Source organism: Sander lucioperca, chromosome 17 (genome assembly GCF_008315115.2).
Source record: "Sander lucioperca isolate FBNREF2018 chromosome 17, SLUC_FBN_1.2, whole genome shotgun sequence".
Classification (NCBI taxonomy): Eukaryota; Metazoa; Chordata; class Actinopteri; order Perciformes; family Percidae; genus Sander; species Sander lucioperca.
In genome coordinates, this window is record NC_050189.1 from 2,677,547 (window position 1) to 2,700,393 (window position 22,847).

Genomic DNA, 22,847 nt, shown 5'->3' on the forward strand with positions numbered 1-22,847 from the left:
CCACAGTCATTTTCAAATTTATTGTTACTATGTTTTGGATTTTTGAAAGACAGACAAAAGAGATACTTGGATACACATCAGAAATTCACCTTTCCCCTCCAAGCTTCTGTCTAACATGTATTTAGGTATACTAACCGAGCTCAGCCAAATTCCCGAAGGCAATTAGACACATTTCTGTCAGGGCTGTGTTGTGGGAATGGATGCCGAGCAGCTTCACCAGAGTGGGAATCACACCCATATTGATCAGCTGAGCTTGTAAGGAATCTGCAAAAAAAAAAAAAAATGCAGACAGACAGGCAGTCAATCTGCTGTTCTGAACATGACAAAGAGCTTAGGAGTTAAAGAGAAAAATGTGTGACATTAGATTTTAGCTTGAAAGCCTATTTGCAATACGTAAATAAACAGTGACTATTTGAAAATGAGTTTCAAAAACATGTACCCATGTAAGCTTAAAACACTGTGCCCCGCTTCCATTGAAAGTAGACTGAGAATTAACCTTTTTTTTTTATTAGGACAACACACAATCAACATTTCTGTAATATGTTCCAGTGTTAGCCAGCTGGCTAATTTTCAACTGTAGTTACCTAGCATGTCTTTATGACATGCGTGCTAGGTAACTACAGTTACAGTTCGTTATTATGGGACCTTAAAGCAGACTATGGCACTTTTGAAAGGAATAACTCATTCTTCCTCTTAAAATTGAAAAATATAAATTAACACATTAATAATAATAATAATAATAATGCTACAGCCTTAAGGCCTGGTCACACCAGAAAGTGGTACAACAAAATTAATCTGGTGAGCTTTTTCAATTTCCCTGAGCATTTTGCTCACCAGTATAACCCATTTAATTTATTAAAAGTAATTGAAGAGGGAAAATAAAGCTCTGCGAGTTAACGGTCAGTAAGCAAATTTGTTGGCTTAGCTCGGTTAAGCCGGACAATAAGTTCACAGTTTATTCATTGAAAAGATGTATTTGTACCATCGGCTTCGGTCTTAACCATTCCTCTTATGTGGAGAAGTTTATACTAACAACTAAGGAGGTTAAATTAAAGTGAATGGTGACATGCAGCTAATAAGCTACGATAGCTTCCTCCATTTTGGACTCTCCGGCTCTCTGTCTCCTCAAAGGTCAGCATGGTCAAGACGGAATGCTACGAGTGAATTGGCAGGTCAAAGTCACTAAAGTTAAACTTGACACTAAAAATTTGCAGATTTATTTTGCCGAATCCACTCATCGCGGCCACCATTTAAAATATTGGTGTGACCAAGCCTTTGCTTAGTCTGATATGACCAGTAGCTTACGGTGGCTAACATTAGCAAGATGTTGTTGTGTAACGGACTCTTCTTTTCTTATGCTACTGTTACACTTCATTTGGCATTAATCATTATTACAGACCATTTGTGACTGTGTGCCCACTTTTTTCCCCCCCAGAAGTTACATAGGAACGCATAAACTGTGAATTCACACTGTGATTATTCACCATTTGCAACTTCGCAATCAGTTAGTGGGGATTTTTGGATCCAATTCTTCAGCCCCAAAGGCACCAGAATGTTTAGATAATGTGTTGTTGAAATATGAAAAAGGTCACGAGGCTTCGGTGTATTATTTTATGCTTATAGAGAACCTGGGGGATGGAGCCTGGACAGCCCCCAAAAAGACATGGGAAAGGGATCTTTATTTGGTTTATTGTCTATTTTGTTACCATTTTGTTGAATGGTCTGGAATGTTGTAGTTGCTGTGTCATCTTTTCTTGACTTTTGTCTGGGTGGGTGGTGATGACGGAAGGGGGGAGAGAGAAGGTCAGTAGATGTCAATCAGGACATTTAAACTGTTGTATGCAGTTTTGTTTGTGAAACTTGCATTAAAGGTGCTATATACAACATTCAGAACATTAATATAGCATCAAACAACTGTTTGCTATTGGGGATACAGTGGAGTAATGGTGTCCTGACCAGAAAACAAAGTCACACTCCCTGTGTGTCTTGTAATCCCAGTTTCTCTGTTCATTTGTGTTGGTAGCCAGGCCGACCGCGCGTGCATGTGAGTCCCTCCCTTTGAAAGGCTTGCCCCGTAGCACTGCTGTAGCACTGTTGTAGCACTGTTGTAGCACTGTTGTAGCACTGCTGTAGCACTGCTAATTTCGGCTCAGCCACCTCCATGTTTGCCTGTGACATCAGAGGTGAGAGCAGTGTGCAGGAAACCCCACTTCAGACTCTGAATGTTGCATAAAGCACCTTTAATAGTTATTCACTCCTGGCCTGGTGTCAAGGCATTACGCACACCACAAGAAGTGAAGATGCTTTCGCCATTTGATGGCAAGAGGTGGCAGAGCTATTAGACGTGCCTGGAGAGCAAAACATCTATTTAGATGTAGTTTTTTTAAACCAGAGTGGTGGAGGAAGTCAAGAGTGTAGATGAGCAGATCAGAAGAGAGATGGAAGCAGTCCAGTTAAAGTTTCAAGAACAATACTCAAAAAGATATTTTCAGAATGTCAGTCAGAACTATATAGTAGCACGACAGGCTAAACCTTAAAGCCATGTAAAAGTAAGAAGTAGAAAAAGACACAAAAAAGACGCTGCATGTGAAATCAATACATCAAGACATTAATTCAGAGCATTTTTGGAAGGCAGGTGGCGAAAAGACAAAACAAAAAAGCCATTATGAGGCCACTACACAATTTTCTTATTAAATCCTATTTAAATGCACCCCTTGTCCTATAGTTTGATATAATCCCATAATCCTTAGTATTTCTACTGACTGTTACAACTGTTTCCTGTTTAGATATTTTATATATTGGTTACACAAGTACACTGGACTTGATTACACCACAAAAACAAGGGGAAGGTCAAGAAGCAAAAGCACTCTGAGAAATGCTACCAAATGCCACTGGTGAGAGACAGAAGCCATCAAATAACAATTTTACTCTATGATAAGCAAAAACATGAATCTATATATACGGTTTGTTAAAATAAAAATATCAACACATATACTTTTTAAAGTCTGCAATATCTAGATCTGTATCAGCTTCAAAAAATAAGTATTGGTCTGGCTCTACTAGAAATCTATGAAACATTGCCCTCATTGGGGATAAAGGTTATAACATTACAGCATGTTTTTCTTAAGAGATTCTTTTAACTGATGCAGTTGTTTTTGAAGTAGCAGGTTGAGTTGTCTTAACATAAGCTCGAGATGAAGAGTTAGCTAGATGACAAAAGCTGCAGAAAGCCACAAAAAAAAATCATCCATTCTGTTAGCGTAACCCAAAACCTTGCATCACCCAGCCCAACAGAGCCAACCATCATCTAGAGCCAAAAGACACTTGGCAGGAGATCCAATGTCGTCAGATCACATTCTTGCTACCGTCAACAAGCCTCGTTGTCACAAAGACACAAACTGTAGCATAGTCCAGAAAGAAGATGTATGCAGGGACAGAGCAGTCATTTCACCTTTTTAAACTAGCAACAACAACCAAACAGTGTATGTAAATTCATAGTAAACAGCACAGTAAGCCCATTCAAAGTAATGCAGATACAATATGAAGATAGCGACATATGGAAGAGAAAGCACCCTGTGAAACTGGAGGATAAAGTGGAACCTTTTTAAGCATGGGAACATACATATCTGGGTAAAACTACTTCAATCTATACTCATCTTAAAAGATTTCTGCTACTTTGCTAAAACTCTGTAGGCTAAAAGGATACTAAAGGAATAGTTCTACATTTTGGGAAATACGTTGATTCACTTTCTTTCAAAGAGTGAGACTGAGGACTGTCAATCTCACATCTGCGTAGTAAGTATAGAGCAGGAGTCAGGACATGCTTAGCCTAGCTTAGCATAAAAACTGAAAGGAGGGGTAAACAGCTAGCCTAGCTCGGTCTTAAGTTTGAAAATACAACTACCAACTATTTTAAAGCTCCCTGATTAACATGTTATTATTTGTTTAATCTGGACACAACCAAAAATGCAACAAGACTAAGTGCCTACAGCTGTAAAAGCAGCTCCTTTGAGGCTTTATTTAGGCACAGCGGAGCTCTGAGCTAAATGCTTACATCAGTATGCTAACATGTAGTTGTTTTAGTTTCAGTCTGGACCAAAGTAGTGGACAGACAGCCCAGCGTTGCCATCCCTAGAGCCACGTCGCTAGCATGGCTAACAGCGGGGAAATGAGCTAGCTGACAAAATGAGCTAACTCTCAGCAAATATGAATAACTGCAGATTATCTCAGAGGTGGAGTTGGAAAAGCAAAAGGCAGCATGGTAGAAAGATCAGAAGAGAGATCAGTCCAAAAAGGTAAAGCATAGACTGTTCAGTTCAACCCTGCAGTCTAATGACAAAACATTGTGTGACATCATCTGCGTAGAAGAAAGAGAACATCCGCTGATTAGTTAAGATTAGTTAACAGTTGTTCTTGGGGGAAGATGGTCATTACCATTATCATTGCTATAGTTCATCAGCATGCCACAAAAGACAGTCAAGAGCTTCTCATTTTCCGGCTCAGTATTTTGGAAGAGGGATTTAATGTGTTCAGCTACTATCTGAGCCCCTCCTGCCAGGTCAACTGCACTCCTGCCCTCATCTGCAAAACAAAGAGGCCAGGACACAAATCAACCACAAAGCAAAGGAAAAAAAAGGCAAAGAAAAGAGACATAACCACAACCTGAAAAATACATATGAAAGCAACGTAAGCAGTACAAAACATACAAATCAATGCAAACTAAGACTATAAAACAGTCAAGATGCTGAATAAAATAAGTTTAAAAGGAAATTATTATGACCACAACCTATATGACATAAACCAACCCCCGGAGTACAGTTCACATGAGGCATATAGTCCATCTGATAAAGGCCTTTTGTTATTGAAATTCATTCAAGAACCTAAAATTAGATTTATATAATGCCACAAATGACATTGGTGGCCATCTCAAAAAAAAAACTTTTAGTAGAGTTAGATGCCTACATATGCGTGTGTTTGTGTGTGTGTCATATTATATATATATATATATATATATATATATATATATATATATATATATATATTATAGACACACACACACACACATTATGTGCACACTTACTGTGTGTTGTTTTAAGAAATAAATTTGTTTTCATAATAAAACATTTTGCTACGTGTAGGCATGTTTTAAAGACTTAATAGCTAAGAGATATGAAAGGCATTCATCATTATCCTTGAGTGCCTCCGATTCCTTCAAAGGATCCCCAAGCTGAAGAGCATCAGATGGACACTTTCTACACACTCCAGCAGCACTCCATGCAGACTGTATTGTTGTGGTGGAGTCATTTTTTTGCTCTTTGACTTGGAATGAATTTCGGATGGTTGTTCTCTCTTCTAAGAGTTACTTAAAAAAATACTCCGGCAGCACAGTGGCTCAGTGGTTAGCACTTCTGCCTCACAGCAAGAAGGTTCTGGGTTTGAATCCAGGTCGTCTCAGGCCTTTCTGGGTGGAGTTTGCATGTTCTCCTCGTGTTTGCGTGGGTTTCCTCCGGGTGCTCCGGTTTCTTCCCACCATAAAGACATGTGTGCTGGGTAATTAGGACTACAGTTGAAAATTAGCCGACTGGCTAACACTGGCGCATTTACAGAAAAGTTGTCCTAATGCATTGTCCTAATCAAATAAAATTATTTGATTAGTCAATTGCATTATTGCAGTCTTATCGTTATGAAACCTCGGCCCCTCTAAGAGTCTATACCAGGGTGCTGGTGAAGGAGGCTTCAGCCGACTGTCGAACCTAACGATCAGGAGAAGCAGCAATGTGGTTTCCGTCCTTGTCGTGGGGGAGTGGACCACCTACTCTAGCAAGGACAACCTGAAAAGTCATGGGTGATTGTCCACACAGTCTACACGTAGAGAAGGTTTATGACACTGCCTCTTGGGGCTGTTGATAAGAACCATCCATCCTTGCATAACCAGAGCAAGTTCACTTTTTCTACTATGTCAAGCAGTCTGGTTGTTGGACTCTGCAAAGGACAGCGTCATATGTACGAACAGCCAATGAGTGGGAAGCTTTCATTGGTATCTCCTTTATCAAAGTAAGTTTTGCTGGCTGAATCAACCTGTGAACTCCAGGGTCAGTTTGAGTGTGAAGCAGAATGCCCTTTCTACAGACTCGAGCAGCACTCCATGCAGACTGTATTGTTGATGCCCCAAGTTAAAAAGTTTCTTGGGGTCCTGTTGAGAAGTGAGGGTAGAATGGAGCGCAGGCAGATCCACACAGCACTGGCAGTAATGCAGGAATGGCACTGGTACTGGACCGATCGACCACTTGGTGAAGATTAAAATGAGGCTGAAGGCAAAGTTCTTGATTCACTTCACCTATGGTCATGGGGTTGTGGCCGACAATTGTCTTTAACTTTATGAAAGAGACAACCGGACAATCATACAAATACTCCCATCCCATTTAATGTGTAAAATTGCATGCAACATACACTGTGTTCCCCTTTAGTGTATAATTCATCATGTCGAGACTTCAAAGACATGCAAAAGAATTCTCTGATTGGGATCGGGAAGGTAGTTGGATGCAGTGAGGAGGCTATGATGGCAGGCTCGGACATCTGGAAGGAGTTCAGAGTAGAACCGCTGCTCCTTCACATTGGAAGGGGTCACTAGAGGTGGTTCGGGGATCTGAGTATACCCTTACCCTAATTACCTTTACCCTCATTAATAAAAACGTAAAACTGTAAAATTACGTCTGAATATACGTGACATTAAAGATCAACATAATTTGTGACAAATATACCTTGATTTTTTCATTTTGATATTTTCGCATGTCATCAAATGTAAAAAAAAGTTTTTATGCAATGCAATTTCCTTTTTGTTGTATGTAATGTACTGAGATAGTAACTAAGTAAACTCAGTGTTTAAAAATGTGACCTGTGTCACTTCATCATGTTTTATTGAAAGTGGTTTCAGAAGATCCTGTTTGATCTATTTTACGAGAGCAACGTCTCCCATATTACAGTGTGTTTCTTTAAGGTAGAAAGCAGATGCTTCTCCACAGGATCACTGCGCCTATCATACAACTATGCCAGCTTTCTGAGACCCCCTCCACTCAAACAAATGTCACATCCCACCAGATTCCACAGATACCCAGCTTTTCAACTAGAGGAGAAACTATGCACCACAACTGACAGCTGTGATTAAAGCCTCTAAAGCTGGCTGTAAAATCAGGCTTAACTTCTGCTGCTCTTCCCTGAGGTCAATACTCAAATACTCCACTGGTACATTCACTAATGAAACTTTCTTAGAGCAGAAATATCACAAAGATGCCACATGTATAATTTTCAAACAATTGTATTACTATCAGATAAACAGCAATGCCTTAGTTTATTGTTTGCTTATCACTAAACAAATGGGGTACTGTGCAACATGGTTGTTATCACACGTGGTTCTCAAAGTCGAGACTACATTTTCCATAGACCCTTCCTTTATTCCATGTTTAAACACACAATAGCCAAATGTATGCTAACGGCATGTGTATTAAGAAATATAGATATTCCATCAGCCATGTCCAATAATATTGTCACTTCATTCATATATGGTATTTGAAGCCTTTTAGTTGCAGATGAGCATGTACTTAAATGTGTAGAATGGGAGCTCATTATGTCTAACAAATTTGCACTGTTAGAAATATTGGATTTGTATTGTGCCTGTCTACAGTATTAACAGTTATAGCATGCAAGTTTAAGAACAAAGTAAAGACAGTGAACTGCCACAGTCTGGCTGCTGTGTGAAGTAGGGCTGGACGATATGGACCAAAAATCATATCTCGTAATTTTTAGGCTGAATGGCGATACATGATATAAAGCTCTGTATTTTCTACAAAGTGCCACACGTGAGATGTCACAAGCACTTTTATTAAAACAAACCGATCAAATAAAATACAAAGACAGAGGTTACTTCCCTGTTTGAAAATATAAAGCTGCCAAACATGCAAATGAAAAAATATCTAAAATAAATAGCCTATTTAAATAAAAAATAGGCCTCTCTCTGAGAATGCGCCTTCAGTTGTTTCCAACAACAATAAATGATTATAAAATAGAGTACAATTACAGGTTGTCTCTCCTGCTTAACAGTAAAACCTACACTGACAGACAAATCGCTTGCTGACCGGCTAGGACATGACATTACATTACATTACATTACATTACATTACATTACATTACATGTCATTTAGCTGACGCTTTTTTATCCAAAGCGACTTACAATTGCTATATATGTCAGAGGTTGCACGCCTCTGGAGCAACTAGGGGCTACTACGTTCCACAACAACTCGCTATTCCCTGCTATGCTCCGCAACGCCCTGCTACGCCCTGAACTGCTACAACTATTGTTTCTAGTCATAGTTCCATTATCTTTATTGTTACTATAACTGCCACTGTTCATCATTCCAAATGCAAATATTATTATCACCTGGTAGAGCGCCCATATACAGAGGCTTAGTCCTCGACGCAGCGGTTGCGAGTTTGATTCCGACCTGCGGCCCGTTGCTGCATGTCATTCCCCCTCTCTCTCCCTTTTCAGCTCTAAAGCTGTCCTATCTAATAAAGGCCTAAAATGCCACAAAAAATCTTTAAAAAATAAATAAAAAATAAAGAATTGGGGAGGACAGGAGGAAAACCAACCCCTGGCATCATGTTATTTAATACAAGTTGGCTACTTATCTTCACTTTCTTGTGTTCAATATAAAATTAAGCAGTAAAACAAATTACAATCACAATTCGGTTTATTGCAAAGTAGGTTTTCGCATACATGGAATTTGCTTTAGTGTTTTGGTGCATTGACAAGAAATGGCTTACAAGATTTCTTATAAACAATCACTGCAGGCTCTGGTGGAAATTAACCTTGTGTGTGTGTGATGTCACTAGAAGTCTGTCAGTCCAACGCGGGGTGATAAAGAACCCAGTATGTTACAGTGGGAATTTTACACAACACCCTCTGATTATAAAGTGTTTAAACAAAAAACATTAAAATCTTGAATTATTAAAACAAAGCCAAAAATTAAGTGTGTTATGAGTTATTCTGCCTGTGGGAGGGTTCTAGTCACTTTAAAAATCCAGTTTTTCAAAAGCAAGAGAGAAGTTAAGGCTGGCCAGACTCTGTGGATAGTAAGGCCAGAAGTAAAATATCAACACAATTACCAATCTATTTCTTTCATTTTAATTTCTGGCATTTTATTTAGGATTAATTTTAGTCTGGTTTATTTGCAGGGTAAAATTAAGAATTACAATTCATAAATTCCTTGTCTGTTAGTGAGAAAATATTCAATGAATTGTAATATAATTGCAGCGGCATATTCCCTGTTTTGCCCAGCGGACCCTGGTGTCCCTGGACCCAAACACTTGACTTAGAAGCAGTGTATAGTTTTACAGTACCTTCTATTTAGTAGTGATCTCAAAATCGCAATAAATTAAACTAGAAAACACTATTTCATGCCGTTAGTATTAAACTTTTGACTCACCTGAAGTGGTCAGTGGTGGCCTAAAGGTTAAAGAAGCGAGCGTGTGACCGGGAGATCGCCGGTTCAATCCCCAAACCGACAGGATAAAATCTGGGTGGGGAAAGTGAAAGAGCAGCGCTTGTCTCTCCCTCATTACCACCACTGAGGTGCCCTTGAGCAAGGCACTTAACCCCAAAGGCTCCAGTGGAGCTGCTCAGTGGCCAGCAGATCAGACTGTGGTAGTACTGGGCAGCTTCCAGGTATGAATGTGATCAGATCAGACTGTGGTAGTACTGGGCAGCTTCCAGGTATGAATGTGATCAGATCAGACTGTGGTAGTACTGGGCAGCTTCCAGGTATGAATGTAATCAGATCAGACTGTGGTTGTACTGGGAAGCTTCCAGGTATGAATGTGATCAGATCAGACTGGGATTGTACTGGGCAGCTTCCAGGTATGAATGTGATCAGATCAGACTGTGGTAGTACTGGGAAGCTTCCAGGTATGAATGTGATCAGATCAGACTGTGGTAGTACTGGGCAGCTTCCAGGTATGAATGTGATCAGATCAGACTGTGGTTGTACTGGGCAGCTTCCAGGTATGAATGTGGTCAGATCAGACTGGAGTTGTACTGGGCAGCTTCCAGGTATGAATGTGATCAGATCAGACTGTGGTAGTACTGGGCAGCTTCCAAGTATGAATGTGGTCAGATCAGACTGTGGTAGTACTGGGCAGCTTCCAGGTATGAATGTGGTCAGATCAGACTGGAGTTGTACTGGGCAGCTTCCAGGTATGAATGTGATCAGATCAGACTGTGGTAGTACTGGGCAGCTTCCAGGTATGAATGTGATCAGATCAGACTGTGGTAGTACTGGGCAGCTTCCAGGTATGAATGTGGTCAGATCAGACTGGAGTTGTACTGGGCAGCTTCCAGGTATGAATGTGATCAGATCAGACTATGGTAGTACTGGGCAGCTTCCAAGTATGAATGTGGTCAGATAAGACCACGGTTGTACTGGGCAGCTTCCAGGTATGAATGTGGAACTGTGTGAATGTGACAGGTCGTCGTTGCAAATGAGAATTTGTTCTCAATTGGTGTTTTGTTGGGATTAAGATTCTTGCTAAATATCCACTAGCGCTGGCTAATTAATGCAGCACTATGTGGTCTATCTCAGCCAAGAACAGAGGAATGTTGAGTTACAAGCGAGCAGTCTGATGTTTGTAGATGTCTGTATGGTTAAACTGTAGCAGCCTGGTGTCGTCTTCAGGCAATCTGATTAAAGTAAACATAGTAACACGATAGTTATAGCCATGCATAATGCCAATACATTGAGGGGCTGGCTGGCTGAGCCAACCCGACGTCAACCTGCAGTGGACAATCATGTAATGTTAACCTGCTATAAGACTCGTCAGTCCCGTAACGACAAGCACTGAACTGCCCAGGAGTTTGTGTAACAACAGGTGACCTGCAACAAAAAAGCAGTCGCTTCATCACTTTTTATTTTCTCTCTTTTTCTAAAAGCTGCCTTCAAGTGTGGTTGGAAATGTTGGTTTCTCCCGCCTCTGCCACCGCCACCGAAGATTTGAATATTCCTTGTTGAAAAGCACCAAAGCTTCAAAGCTCAAAAAATGGTATGAACATCCTCTATGACAGGCAGCCGTCTGTCGCCTCCAGCAGGTGCGGAGTGCAGAGCAGCACGTCGGCTTGGGCAGTAACATTAGTCACTGTAGTCCCGCTGTGGGTCCAGCCCCAAGTCCCGGACAGTGGCAGCACCAGCAGAGGAGCTCCACATCCGCTCATTAGCTTACGGTCCTTCGGGATGCTACAACAAGCTAACTGTTGCGTTGGCTAACACAAGTAACGTTAAGTTGCTACTGCTTGCACGATAAAAAAAGTAAACCTAAATCTGAAAAAAACGTAGGGAGGACGTCCTCCCTTGGAGCATCGTATTACGTATTCTGGCCAATAACAGATGAGCATAAAAAAATAACACATTAAATTGATATAGGAGATACCGCCCAACGGAGCTTGTCCTCCTCTGCTCTCCAGACCACCCTTTCCCCCTCCTGACCTGCAGGTGTCACCGTTGAAGCATTTTAATCAAAAAATTTAAAAAGAAATTTAAACAATACTGAGATTTGGTAATGGTTTATTTCAACAGATTACTCTATTTTTTTATTATATGATCTCCCTCTTGCCTCTCACAAATAGAGGAGGAGCAACCTCCTCTGCCTCTATGGACCAGCCTCCTCTGATTATATTACAATAATATAGCAGCTTATGGGTTTCCAATTAACTAGTCGATATCAACGACGTTCCACTTCTGGGATCGCTCCGGTACCACTAGAAATTCCGCTGAATGGGATTCTTTTCGGCCGGATGTCCGTCCCCTTCCTCTGTCTTTGTGTTGGTGTTCTAACCTCTGGTGGATTTCTGAGGACTATGGTTAACTGCTCCTCAGATCTCTGCAGGGTAAATCCAGACGGCTAGCTAGACTATCTGTCCAATCTGAGTTTTCTGTTGCACGACTAAAACTACTTTTGAACGTACACGTTCCACCAAATCAAGTTCCTTCACGAGGCTATTTTGCAGAGGCGCCGCCCATGACGATTGTGATTGGTTTAAAGAAATGCCAATAAACCAGAGCATGCATTTCTCCCATCCCAGAGTGCTGTGTGGACTAGCCAGACCTTCCTCCGCAGCGCTGTGGAGGAAGGTCTGGCAATGCGAGACTACCAAATAAACTATTTGCTTCGATGTCAGAGGAAACTCAAATGAAGGGTTCAAACCTAACAGACAGCAAGGGAGCGTCTGTAGTGCCCTCTATGCAAATGTAGTAAATGCAATCTGGTTAATTAGAGCTCAACAAAATTTCCCTGCATGCACTGAATAAAGGTGTTTGTAGCTGAAACACATGGTTAAACATCAAAAGTTTGTCTACTGTAGCCCAAAAGCAAGAATAATTTTGATGAGGTATTTTCTATTACTGTGTGCTGGTGATGACAAGGCTCATGAGGGATTCAGTGTAATCTAAGCAAAGCAAAGTCCTACTCACGGCTGTCATAACAGATGTTGCCAAGAGCCCGGCCAGTCTGCAGTAAAACCTCCTGGTCGCTGGAGTTTAACAGCTGAATAAGGGGAGGGATGAGGCCGGCTTCAACACAAGTACTCCGCATGAACTCTGAAAGTGGGAAAGGTGTATAACAGATATCACGTCAGTATAAAACTGTCTAGGTTAAGAGCATTAAGTGGGGATTCTGTGTTGTGGTAATGATTTGTGCTAATCAGTCAGATATGTTATATGCAATACAACTACCCATACTATATATTTTTTCACATTGTGCACTCAGCCCATTCAGCCTTCTTTATCTTATACTAAACAGCTATTTTGTACACATTTGTTTCTGTTTATTTCCTATTAATATGGTTGTCTATGTATGCACCAACCACCAAGGCTAATCCCTCATAAGTGTAACTCACCGTGGCTATAAACCTTTCCTGATTCTGATGATTTTAAAATAACTTTTGTCTGTTGCAGCTTTAAACAATCATGTCAGTTCAAACTGTCAGACAGCAAGGGAGTTGTCTTTAGCCCAGCAGTCACTTGGCTGCTTGTAGACCTTTGCGGAAGCAGTGACAGATAAATGCCAGCGGGTTGTTGCCAAGCTTGGCAAACTGCTGGGGAGTGATCATTAGCTGCCATCTTGCAAGCTGCTAAAAACCCATTCATTATCCTAACCTTTTCTTGCCCCAAGTTCTATTCATGTCTGCTTTTTTCTACTTTAAAAGCTTCCCCTCCATTATGGAAACTTGAAGCTCTCTGACACTGCACTTATGCAAGGTTTGTGTCCCTACACAATAACCTCAGTCAGTGATAAGCTTAGCTCTGAAATGCCAAAGAGGGCTGCTAAACTAGCCTCGTCTGAAATGGGCTGTCAATCAAACACGCTACTGTCTGATTCTTGAAATATTTCAATCCATAGAAAAGTTCTAAAATATCCATAACTAACACGGTTGCTCCACCAAATAATGCATTCATGAAGAAAACATGTAAAAACTAAAAGGATGAGAGCTGTGGAAAGTGTAAAAAAGAAATACTGACAAATGGAGGAACAGAAAGTCAGGATGTTCCTGGGTGGATGGGCTTGGAAACCGAACCTCACCATTTTTAGCCACCTCAGCTATGATGTTGGCTACTTTAGGGGTGCAGGAGGACTGGGGGTTTAGCAGGGTGGGGAGCAGGGGAAGAATGCCCATCTCCTGGATCTTCACGCTGGCCTCGGTGTCTGCAGGAGAAAAAAAGTGATGATATTCAATCACATTAATGCATGCTTCTCAGAAATGCAAGGTGACTAAATATTCTCAGTATCAATGCAATAGCCGTATCAATTTCTTTGGGCAAATGTTTTTAAGATAAGGAGAGTATTTTAACAACTACTTGCACATGTGCAACCTGCAAATTTAAGGGCATTCTTTCTTTAATTTGAATGTTGAAATTGTAGGTTGATTTAAAGGGAAACTATTATATAGTATTTTCAGGTTCATACTTGTTTTTTTGTGTTTGTACTAGAACATGTTTACATGCTTTAATGTATACTGTATGTATCATACTGCCCATGGCTGCTGCTCCTGTATTCACCCTGTTTATGAGACGCTCTGCTGGAGCACCTGTCTCTTTAAGCCCCCCCCCCAGGAAAGCCCAGTCTACTCTGATTGGCCAGCGTGATTCCTGGAATCTCCGCTGCTCTCCAGTTTGGTTTCACTAGTAGCAGCTGGAGCTACTGCACTGGAGGATATAGCAGGACTTTGTAACGTGAAAAATACCCAATAAAGGCTTCTAAACCAAATACTACACAGCTGGACATGTCCCAGCAGTGATGTGACTCGAAATTGGGGAGAAATGACCAACATAGGCTTCCAATATTAAAGCTATCTGGCGTTAGCATGCAGCTACTTAATAGTTAGCAGTATGCTAACGTTAGATTGTAATGGAACGAAAAAGCACAATTATAACATTGTAGATATGACAGAAAATACGGAAAAGCATAATATGTCCACTTTAAGGTGTGCGCCCCCAAATTCTTCTACATGTGCCCCTAACATTTAGTTAGGGGCTACAGTGCTCAATTACAATGGAATGCACTCATTTCTGGCAAAAGAATGTCACTAGTGATAAGATGACAAACTTAACCATTATTCTTAATGGTGGTGGATAAAGCTCCTGTAGTGGGTTTTGTGCCCATATAATTTTCACACGATTCTGCTCTTTTCTTATCACACTTGGAGCTGTCACACACACACACACACACACACACAAACACACACACACACACACACACACACACACACACACACACACACACACACACACACACACACACACACACACACACACACACACACACACACACAAAGTCCAGAGTAGGCAGATTGCCACAGACCCTTAAGGAAAACTTACAACAATGGAAATCTACTCACTGTTGTTGGCGAGTGCTTTCAGCAGGCAGTCCAGGCAGCTCTCCACGCTGTCAGTGGCACTATCTGTGGACGCTAGCTTCAGCTTCTCCAGGGCTTCACTTAGGTTGTCTGAGAACACAAACATTTAATAAACGCATTTTGAAAGGTCATTCTTTCAGGGAGATGATGACGGCCAGCACTGGTATTTCAGTACTGGTTTTCCCTGCCATTATAGGGCTTAGGCGCAGCGCATGAGCACATGAACGTAAAAACAATGTAGAAAGCATCTGGACGATGATCTGACCATAGATTGTATAGGAGCCGACGTACAGGACCGGCGTCCACTCGTCTCCTGCTCGCACACGCTGCATGATGGTTCATGTAGGTACACAGTGGCACAAACAGTGTCAGAATGACACACACACACACACACCACGCATGTTGCACACATATGACGTCATTTGCACCTGCGGCCACAATGGCCTTGATGCCCCTTCTGCTCTGCCCCAGCTGATTTTTCTCCTCCACTGTCAATACGGTTTAGTGTCTTTTGTTGAGACAAAGACAGAAATACGCATGTGCATTCAGATTTCAGTCAGATTTAAAAAGCCACACGTACACCTGGTTCTGTTTTATAAATCTTAATAAAAACAATTCATTATTTCCAGGCATTTGGCTTTTGTGTCGTCAAAAAAAGTTCCACACCAAAGTGGCCCTGCCCCTAAAATTGGAAAATTCCAGGCCTGGTAGTGACTTCAGTCTACTTGGTGGCAGTAATGCACTCTAAGCCATGACTTTGTTTCCTGCAGTGTCTTACACTTTACAATCTTTATCAGCTCCCTTCTTTTATCGGCTTTAAATCCAAAATGTTTCCATATCGGCGGCACAGTTTTAGTTTTCTTTCAGACTAACTCTGCCATATATCGTCTTGTCACCCCAAAAAATTAACTTTCTAGTAAAAAAGCAATGTGTACATATTGTAATATCGCTTATAACCAGTATTAGGCAAGCTACTTGGAAAGTCTAGTGAGCTAAGCTACAAGTTTTTGTGTAAAAACATGTAGCAAGCTAAGCTACAGCAACATGTTTATGGCAGTGGCGTCAGGAATCCTCAGCAGATGTATTTCAGCAGACCACTCTGCTGAGCCTGGCTGGGTATCAGGTACCAATAACAAACACCGTACCTCAACCATATTTTTGGATACCAATTTTACAAAAATCCATTTTAACAAAAAGAAATTACAACATTACGGGACTAGTCTTTTAGTATTAAGTTTAGTTTTCAGCTCCTCCTGTGTGAGCCCCGAGTTTTTCTTGCATGCCTCCTCGACGTGTAACGTTAGACAGCCAATCACAAACAGGAATAGATCTTGGTAGAAGCATGCTGCATGCTTATTGGCTCACTGACGATGATGAGATTTACTCCTTTTGTTGAAGTTTGGGAATTAAATGACTAAGCATTTTTCGATCCTCGATACTAGGGAGGCAATTCGACCAGTGCCTAAAAAGTATCAAATTCGGTACCCAGCCCTAGTGGACACTGCTACATTAATTGATCAATAAAAGAGCTATTCTACTGAAAAGCTATTTGATTCAGAAAACAGCAACACTATTGAGTAGTAGTTAAACCAGAGATGGTTTAGAACCCAACTCAGACTAGTTTCCTGTATCTGTGTCCCGTGGGCTCCGTCACGGCCACGCCTCTTTAGGAGACTAGCGGCAGGTCCGAGTGTATTGATTCCAACGGGAGAAGAACACAGATTATGAGCAATTCTTTCGCCCCGTAGTCACCAAAGTAAATACTGGACCCATTTTTCACAAGCCACATATCTCCAGAACATTCTGACACTAAAATGGCATTTTTCAGATGGACACATCAGGAGAAATTTAACTTTGTTTGAGACATGTTTCTGTCTCAGGAACGAACTCTCGCGAGATCTGGCGACACAGAGAAGCTAACGTCAGCTAACGTTCGTTAATGCCCTAACAAAACTAATCTATGTGATGCTAAATATGTCTTTTAGCTCTGTAAATATCTAACGTTAGCAAAAGAACATTAATACATTATTCAAATATAACTTTTCATCCATCCACACGACGTTCCCTACACATTCAAACGAGGCCACGCCCCTTTAGGAGACAGGAAGTGTGTAGCGTTTCATACCATTGGCGCTGCTTGAAATGCACTCTTTTTAGTATAAGGGATCTTTGGTTAAACTAGTAACGCCACTGTAGTGCTGCTAATGCTTGACTATTTACTCTAGTTTTAATCCTTTTACCATCTTTCATCTGACTTTCGGATCCAAACTAACGTAGCGACCGTCCGCAGCAGTAACATTACATTGCTTAGCTTCTGTGCCGTTATTTCCAAATTTAGCACAGCTAACGTTGACTCAGCTAGGGCTAGCCTTCACATTATTCATAACCTTCTTGATTAGCTTATGTCACTGCTTTATGCTAAGGCTAAGTGGGCTTTTCCATTTGAAAAATCTAGAAACAAATGCAGATGGAGTTGGCCTTTAATTAGTCTCACATTTCCAGACCAAGGTCTGGCTAGTCCACACAGCATTCCGGGATAGGAGAAAAAGTGCTCTGGTTTATTGGCATTTCTTTAAACCAATCACAATCGTCATGGGCGGAGAAAAAAGCAGCCTGTAAAACCTAGCGGTTCTCTGAGTGAAGAGACTCTCTCTACGTACCGTACATATGGAATAAGTAACAGTGTAACTGTTAGATATACAGGAGAGGAGCCGGTCATTTGAGTTTATGGAAAACCTTTCAGTGCTCAGTTTTCATTTTGTGACTTTCGACTGAATAAAGGACAATTTTTCCAGTCTTATTTCTTCATTGAAGTTTTCTGTAAAATCGGGTGAAAATCTCGTCTCGTCTCGTGAACCCAATCTCGTGTCTCGTCTCGTGGGCTGGGTGTCTCGTCACCCCCCTAACAGATAGTCTAGCTAGCTGTCTGGATTTACCCTGCAGAGATCTGAGGAGCAGTTAACCATAGTCCTCATGAATCCACCAGGGGTTAGAACGCCAACATAAAGAAAGAGGAAGGGGACGGACATCCAAGCAGAATTTCCAGCAGCACCTGAACAATCCCGGAAGTGGAATGTCGTCGATATAGGTTGCATCTCATAACCCTTAACCCTTGTGTTGACTTCGGGTCCCATTGACCCGTTTTTAATTTTTGTTTTATATCAGAAAAAATGGGACGTAGAAATGAGCGCTGAAAATGTGTAGAAGAAAAATTTTACAATTTAAAACGTTGGAAAAAACAAAAATTGCATCCCAGACTCCTCCGCTTGCCTCCCTTCCTCGCGTCTTAGTCCCTCCCACCGAGGAGGCACGGGAGAAACGCGAGGAAATCATGGGAGGAGAGAGGAACCAAGGAAATGTGTTTTAGAGGGAGGAGATGTCCTTTCCTCTAAAGCGTCACATGAATTCGTCAGCTGTTTGGGCGGCGCTAGCAACTCCTTCAGCTGCACGGCTTCCTGGAAGGGTGCTCTCGTGTATCCTCGCCTATAGCTCCTCGATGATCCCTCCTCGATGCTCGGTCCTCGGGGCAGAAATAAGAGCTTTGGGACGGTCTTCACCGAGGAGGGACAGAACAACTTCCGGTTCAGCCGAGGACCGAGGGGTCAAGGAGCTATCAGATAAGGGTTATGTGATGCAGCCATAGACTAGCCTGACATGTTTTTGGATGCATTTACTCACAGCCTATATTCTACATTCTCAGCAAAATCTGATTAGGACTGTCAGGTTTGGTCCAGAATGCACTCTAATAGCGTGTTCACTCCAGGGCGAAACAAAATAGTCACGCTGCTCCATTCACGTCATTCGTGCTGCCTGCCGCAAACTTTAAATGTAAATGTAATCGCGCCCCCGAATCCCTGTGAAACGTGTGCCCCACGTGATTGTCAATAGAGAATAAAATGTATTTTATATTCTAATATTGTTGCAATAAAAGTGAAAATGTAATTTCAGCATCGTGCCATCAAACCAAGGTAATGATAAGTTGCATAAGGATTGCAGACATTGTTTCAGTGACCTGGTTGTTTCTGTCAGTTGCTTGTTCAGTGGACAACCCACACATCATCCATCCCCCATAATAGATGGCTTATATCAAATGACAATGAGTGGTCCAGCCTGGAATTAGACCTTGTGAAATACCTCATTAACTGTCAAATATTGCTCCAGATGCAATTGAGGGATGCCACTGCCTCATATGGGAACTGGTTTTCAAATGTTTTATGAATATACAGCATGTTTTTAATGTCAATTTGTACTCAATTTCATTTAGAGATGACTACAACAGTAGTCACAGGCCTGTGCTCAAAGCACCAATAACCAGTGACATTATAGAGAGCAGTGCAGTATAAACAGCAACAGAAAGTGGGCAGCTGGATCCTATTGCATAACAGCTGTGGAGATGGAGGAGTGCCATCTACACCACAGCACTGCCATTTCAGGGGATGCACATTTATTTAGCAATTGGGACCTTCAAGCCATTTCGAGCAATGAGAAAGAACGAGGGCAATGCGAATACATATTTTCAGAGCTAGCGTTGCTAAATGGAAAGAAAACCACGAGCACTAAGAGATGGATGGAGAGTCAGGGAAGCTACCCCACCCGAACACTGAGGCAGACGCGCGCGCACGTACACATGATTTAGCTACAGTCAGCTTTTCATATGACTAACTAACGTTAACGTCAGAGTAATACAGCAGAAAATTATAGAAGGAAGTGCTATAGTGGCTATATTGCATGGTACATAACGTCAGCCATACTGATGGCTCGCTGCGTGCATTTAAATAATAACCATGTAATGGTTTAAGTAACATGGCTGAAGTGGTTAAAAACAGTTATTGTTAGCTTACTCTGCTCAGAGTGAGCTGGTTGCTAGCTGTCTAACATTACTCACCCATCTCAGCAGTATGTTGCTCCGGGAAGAAACCGGGGTGTTAAGCTCTCCAGGGCAGCGGTAAATCGAGTCGTAACGTTACTAGCCACAGGCCCCGCTTTCCCCACACTGTTCGTCCCTTAAACCGCTTTAAACTGGTGAAGTTAGCGGGTTGACGTTAGCTAGCTAGCCAGTTAACGTTAGGTAGCGACAGCAACTACCAGACCGGTCGGGCAGTCCTGTTCAGATGGATGCTGCTGTACAGTGGCCTGTACACCGGAGGACTATAACATTAATACATCTAACTTCCTCTCATATCCACACAACAGTCGAGACCTGCTGGCTGTCTATGGCTGGCTGGCGCTTCCCTAGACGTCATGCCACAGCCAAGTCAGCTACAAGGGATCAGTGTACGACTTCCGGTTACAACATTCAAAATAAAAGCTTTTTAAGATGTTATGGGACACATCGCCGATAGGTGGCAGCCTAATACATATCTTAACGCCCAAACTAGATGCTAACCAGATATTTAGATATTTACTGTGTGCAAGAAAAGGCAGTAGAGTCTGATTACAGCCATAGTTTCCATATCTGTGGAGCCGGGCCACTGCTTTGATTGGTCCATAGAGCACGGGAACAGCCACTCTTATGATTAGCTCATGGGGTACAAGAAGCCCACCTTTTCTCCTTTACTATGCATCTCTTTTGGCCAGTTTTTTTTGTGAGAGAGTGAGAGTTTCAGCCTTCTTTGAAGAAGGGTCAACACACACTTTCATTTCCTGCTGAAAAGTCTAGCTGAAACCAGTTTATGGCGGTTGCTAGTTTGTGGTATAGAACAAGGCCATTGCAGTGATAGTGGACCATGTGACTGTGAGGTCCTTTGAAATGTGTGTGCCCAGAAAGCTGAAGCTGGACACAGTCCCCGTTGATGAAGCTGGAGCATCCTTATCATTCTGTGACCTTCTGAAGTTGACGATTAGCTCCTTGGTCTTTGCTGTGTGTTCAGAGAATGGCCTGTCCCTTAATACCACCGTTGCACTGGTCAAGAAAGCACAGTAATGGCTGCTATAAAAAAAAAAAAAAAGAAAAAAAAGCTGGTCTTCCCCAACAGGTGCTGGTGACTTTCTAGCACTGCACCACAGAAAGCATCCTCACATACTGCATCTCTGTGTGGTTTCAGCACTGAATCCATCCACTTAGTGCCCCCCATATTCTGCCCCAAAATTACTGGCACAACTGACTTCATTACAACACAGCTTCCTCAGTGTACACTCTTTGACTTTCGTGAACGTGGACTAATACATTCACCCATACTGTGTAGTTACGTATCTGAGTTATTTGCACTATTCTTATATTGCCAGATACTGTTTATAATGTTATAACAATATCTTATTTAATATTATAGCATTAATAAGGAAGTTCCAAACTTAATCTTGTTTTACTTGCACATGACAAGAAACATATTCCAGATATTCTACTCTATTCTATCTTGCTGATGAATAAAGTATTCCAGTTTGTCAAACATTAACTTTTTTTAAAGTATTGTTATGTGTTGCTAGAAAGCGTATAGCAATGACATGGCATGGAAGTTAGACTCCCCTCTCTCTACAACTACATTTAAATGGTTTTCTGAAATGAACAGCTGTGTGTTGCTCTTGAAAAGATCACATTTAGTCTCAGAAAGGGATATAACACCTTCCTAATGTTGTTGGCAGCCTTATTTGGATTATAGATATCTTATGCAGTAGAGATAACAAGTGGAAAAGAAAAATACTGCTAATGTACATTTACACATTCATTCTAAATGTTTTAAATTGACTTCCGTATTTTTATATGATTTGACGTGAAAAATAATAAATCGATTGATATCAGCAGCCAGGCTTCAGAAGAAACACCATAGCAACCAGGATGGAGTTTTTATTTGTGACATTGAAATGAATTCAGGAATGCAACTAATTAAAAGCCCTAAAAGCAGAAATGTTCATCATTTCTCAGCAAACTGTGCATTTGATTATTAAATATCTTGTGTGCAAGATTGATATTTTGGACTGTCCAAAATGGAAGAGGTTAATTTTAGGTAATAAGAATGTGCTAATGGATAAAAGTCATGACAATCCATCCATAGGCTGGTACATTAGCTAGCTTACCATTTGCAAATTACTTTATCAGCTAACATTAGGAGGCAACCTAATTTCGATTCATGCAGCGTAGTTGCAGCTAGCTGGCTAACCTTAGCTTGCTTGCTCGCTAACCGGTCAGTTAACCAGAAACAGAATCTAATTCTGTGGGAAACACTGCCACATCCATTTTATTAGAATGACGTGACACCAATAAACGTTACTAAAAGTAAAGTGAATAAAACTTAAATACATTAACTCATCTGTAAACATTATCTCTGCCGGAGTCACGTCAGATAGATTTTCATCGGCAATGGTTGTTTGACAATGACGACAACAACTCCCATGATCCCACGCTACTTCACGACGTCATCAATAGTCCGTCTATTGTTATTGTTTTAAATGAGAGACCCCTAGCGGCAGAAAATGACATATTTTACATTCAAATGAAGTTATTATAACATAAGGTTCAGAAACAAGACCACTTCTTTCTCTCCCTCTAACTCTATCACCTGCCTCTCACTAACTGAGCCACCTTTGACTCACTGATATAATCACTGTATGTGTGTGTGTCTAACCATCTCTCTCCCGTTTGTCTTACTTCTCACAACCCTCCCCACCAAACCCTGTAGTTCTCCTCTGTCCTGTCTCACCACGGCAGCTCGGCAGTTAGCCCCATCGCCTTACAACAAAAAGGTCCTGGATTCAAACCTGGGGCGGGGGGGGGCATAAAGCTGAAAGCACATCGAGCTCCGACCCCCAGTTTCCCAGATGTTCCAGCCACACCACAGCTCCGTTCAACCCCTGGCCGTCAACGCTCCTTTTTCATTCCTCTCCTCGATCCTTTTTCGTCTCACCGAACACAACCCTTCCACATTAAACTACTTTTATACTGAACAATGGTGGGATT

General features: G+C 41.5%; 1 protein-coding gene and 1 long non-coding RNA gene across 3 annotated transcripts in view; one reads left to right on the plus strand and one right to left on the minus strand.

Annotated features, from left to right (window-relative positions):
• The window catches only part of rap1gds1 (RAP1, GTP-GDP dissociation stimulator 1), a 33,546-nt gene extending 13,328 nt beyond the window's left edge, over positions 1-20,218 (minus strand). The window contains exons 1-6 of one of the 2 annotated variants that reach the window (XM_031314673.2): positions 19,842-20,218; positions 14,939-15,046; positions 13,624-13,746; positions 12,516-12,641; positions 4,435-4,581; positions 136-264 (exon numbers count right to left, since the gene is read on the minus strand). In XM_031314673.2, coding sequence (XP_031170533.1) covers positions 136-264; positions 4,435-4,581; positions 12,516-12,641; positions 13,624-13,746; positions 14,939-15,046; positions 19,842-19,845 — 637 coding nt within the window. In that variant the 5' untranslated portion in view covers positions 19,846-20,218. The remainder of the gene's footprint in view (positions 1-135; positions 265-4,434; positions 4,582-12,515; positions 12,642-13,623; positions 13,747-14,938; positions 15,047-19,841) is intronic. The other variant, XM_031314674.2, reaches the window with a different exon arrangement.
• LOC116060926 lies at positions 1,856-12,140 on the plus strand. The gene is made up of 3 exons (XR_004107620.2): positions 1,856-2,013; positions 5,965-5,971; positions 12,128-12,140. It is a non-coding gene; the product is annotated as an uncharacterized LOC116060926 (long non-coding RNA).
• Positions 20,219-22,847: the final 2,629 nt, after the last annotated feature.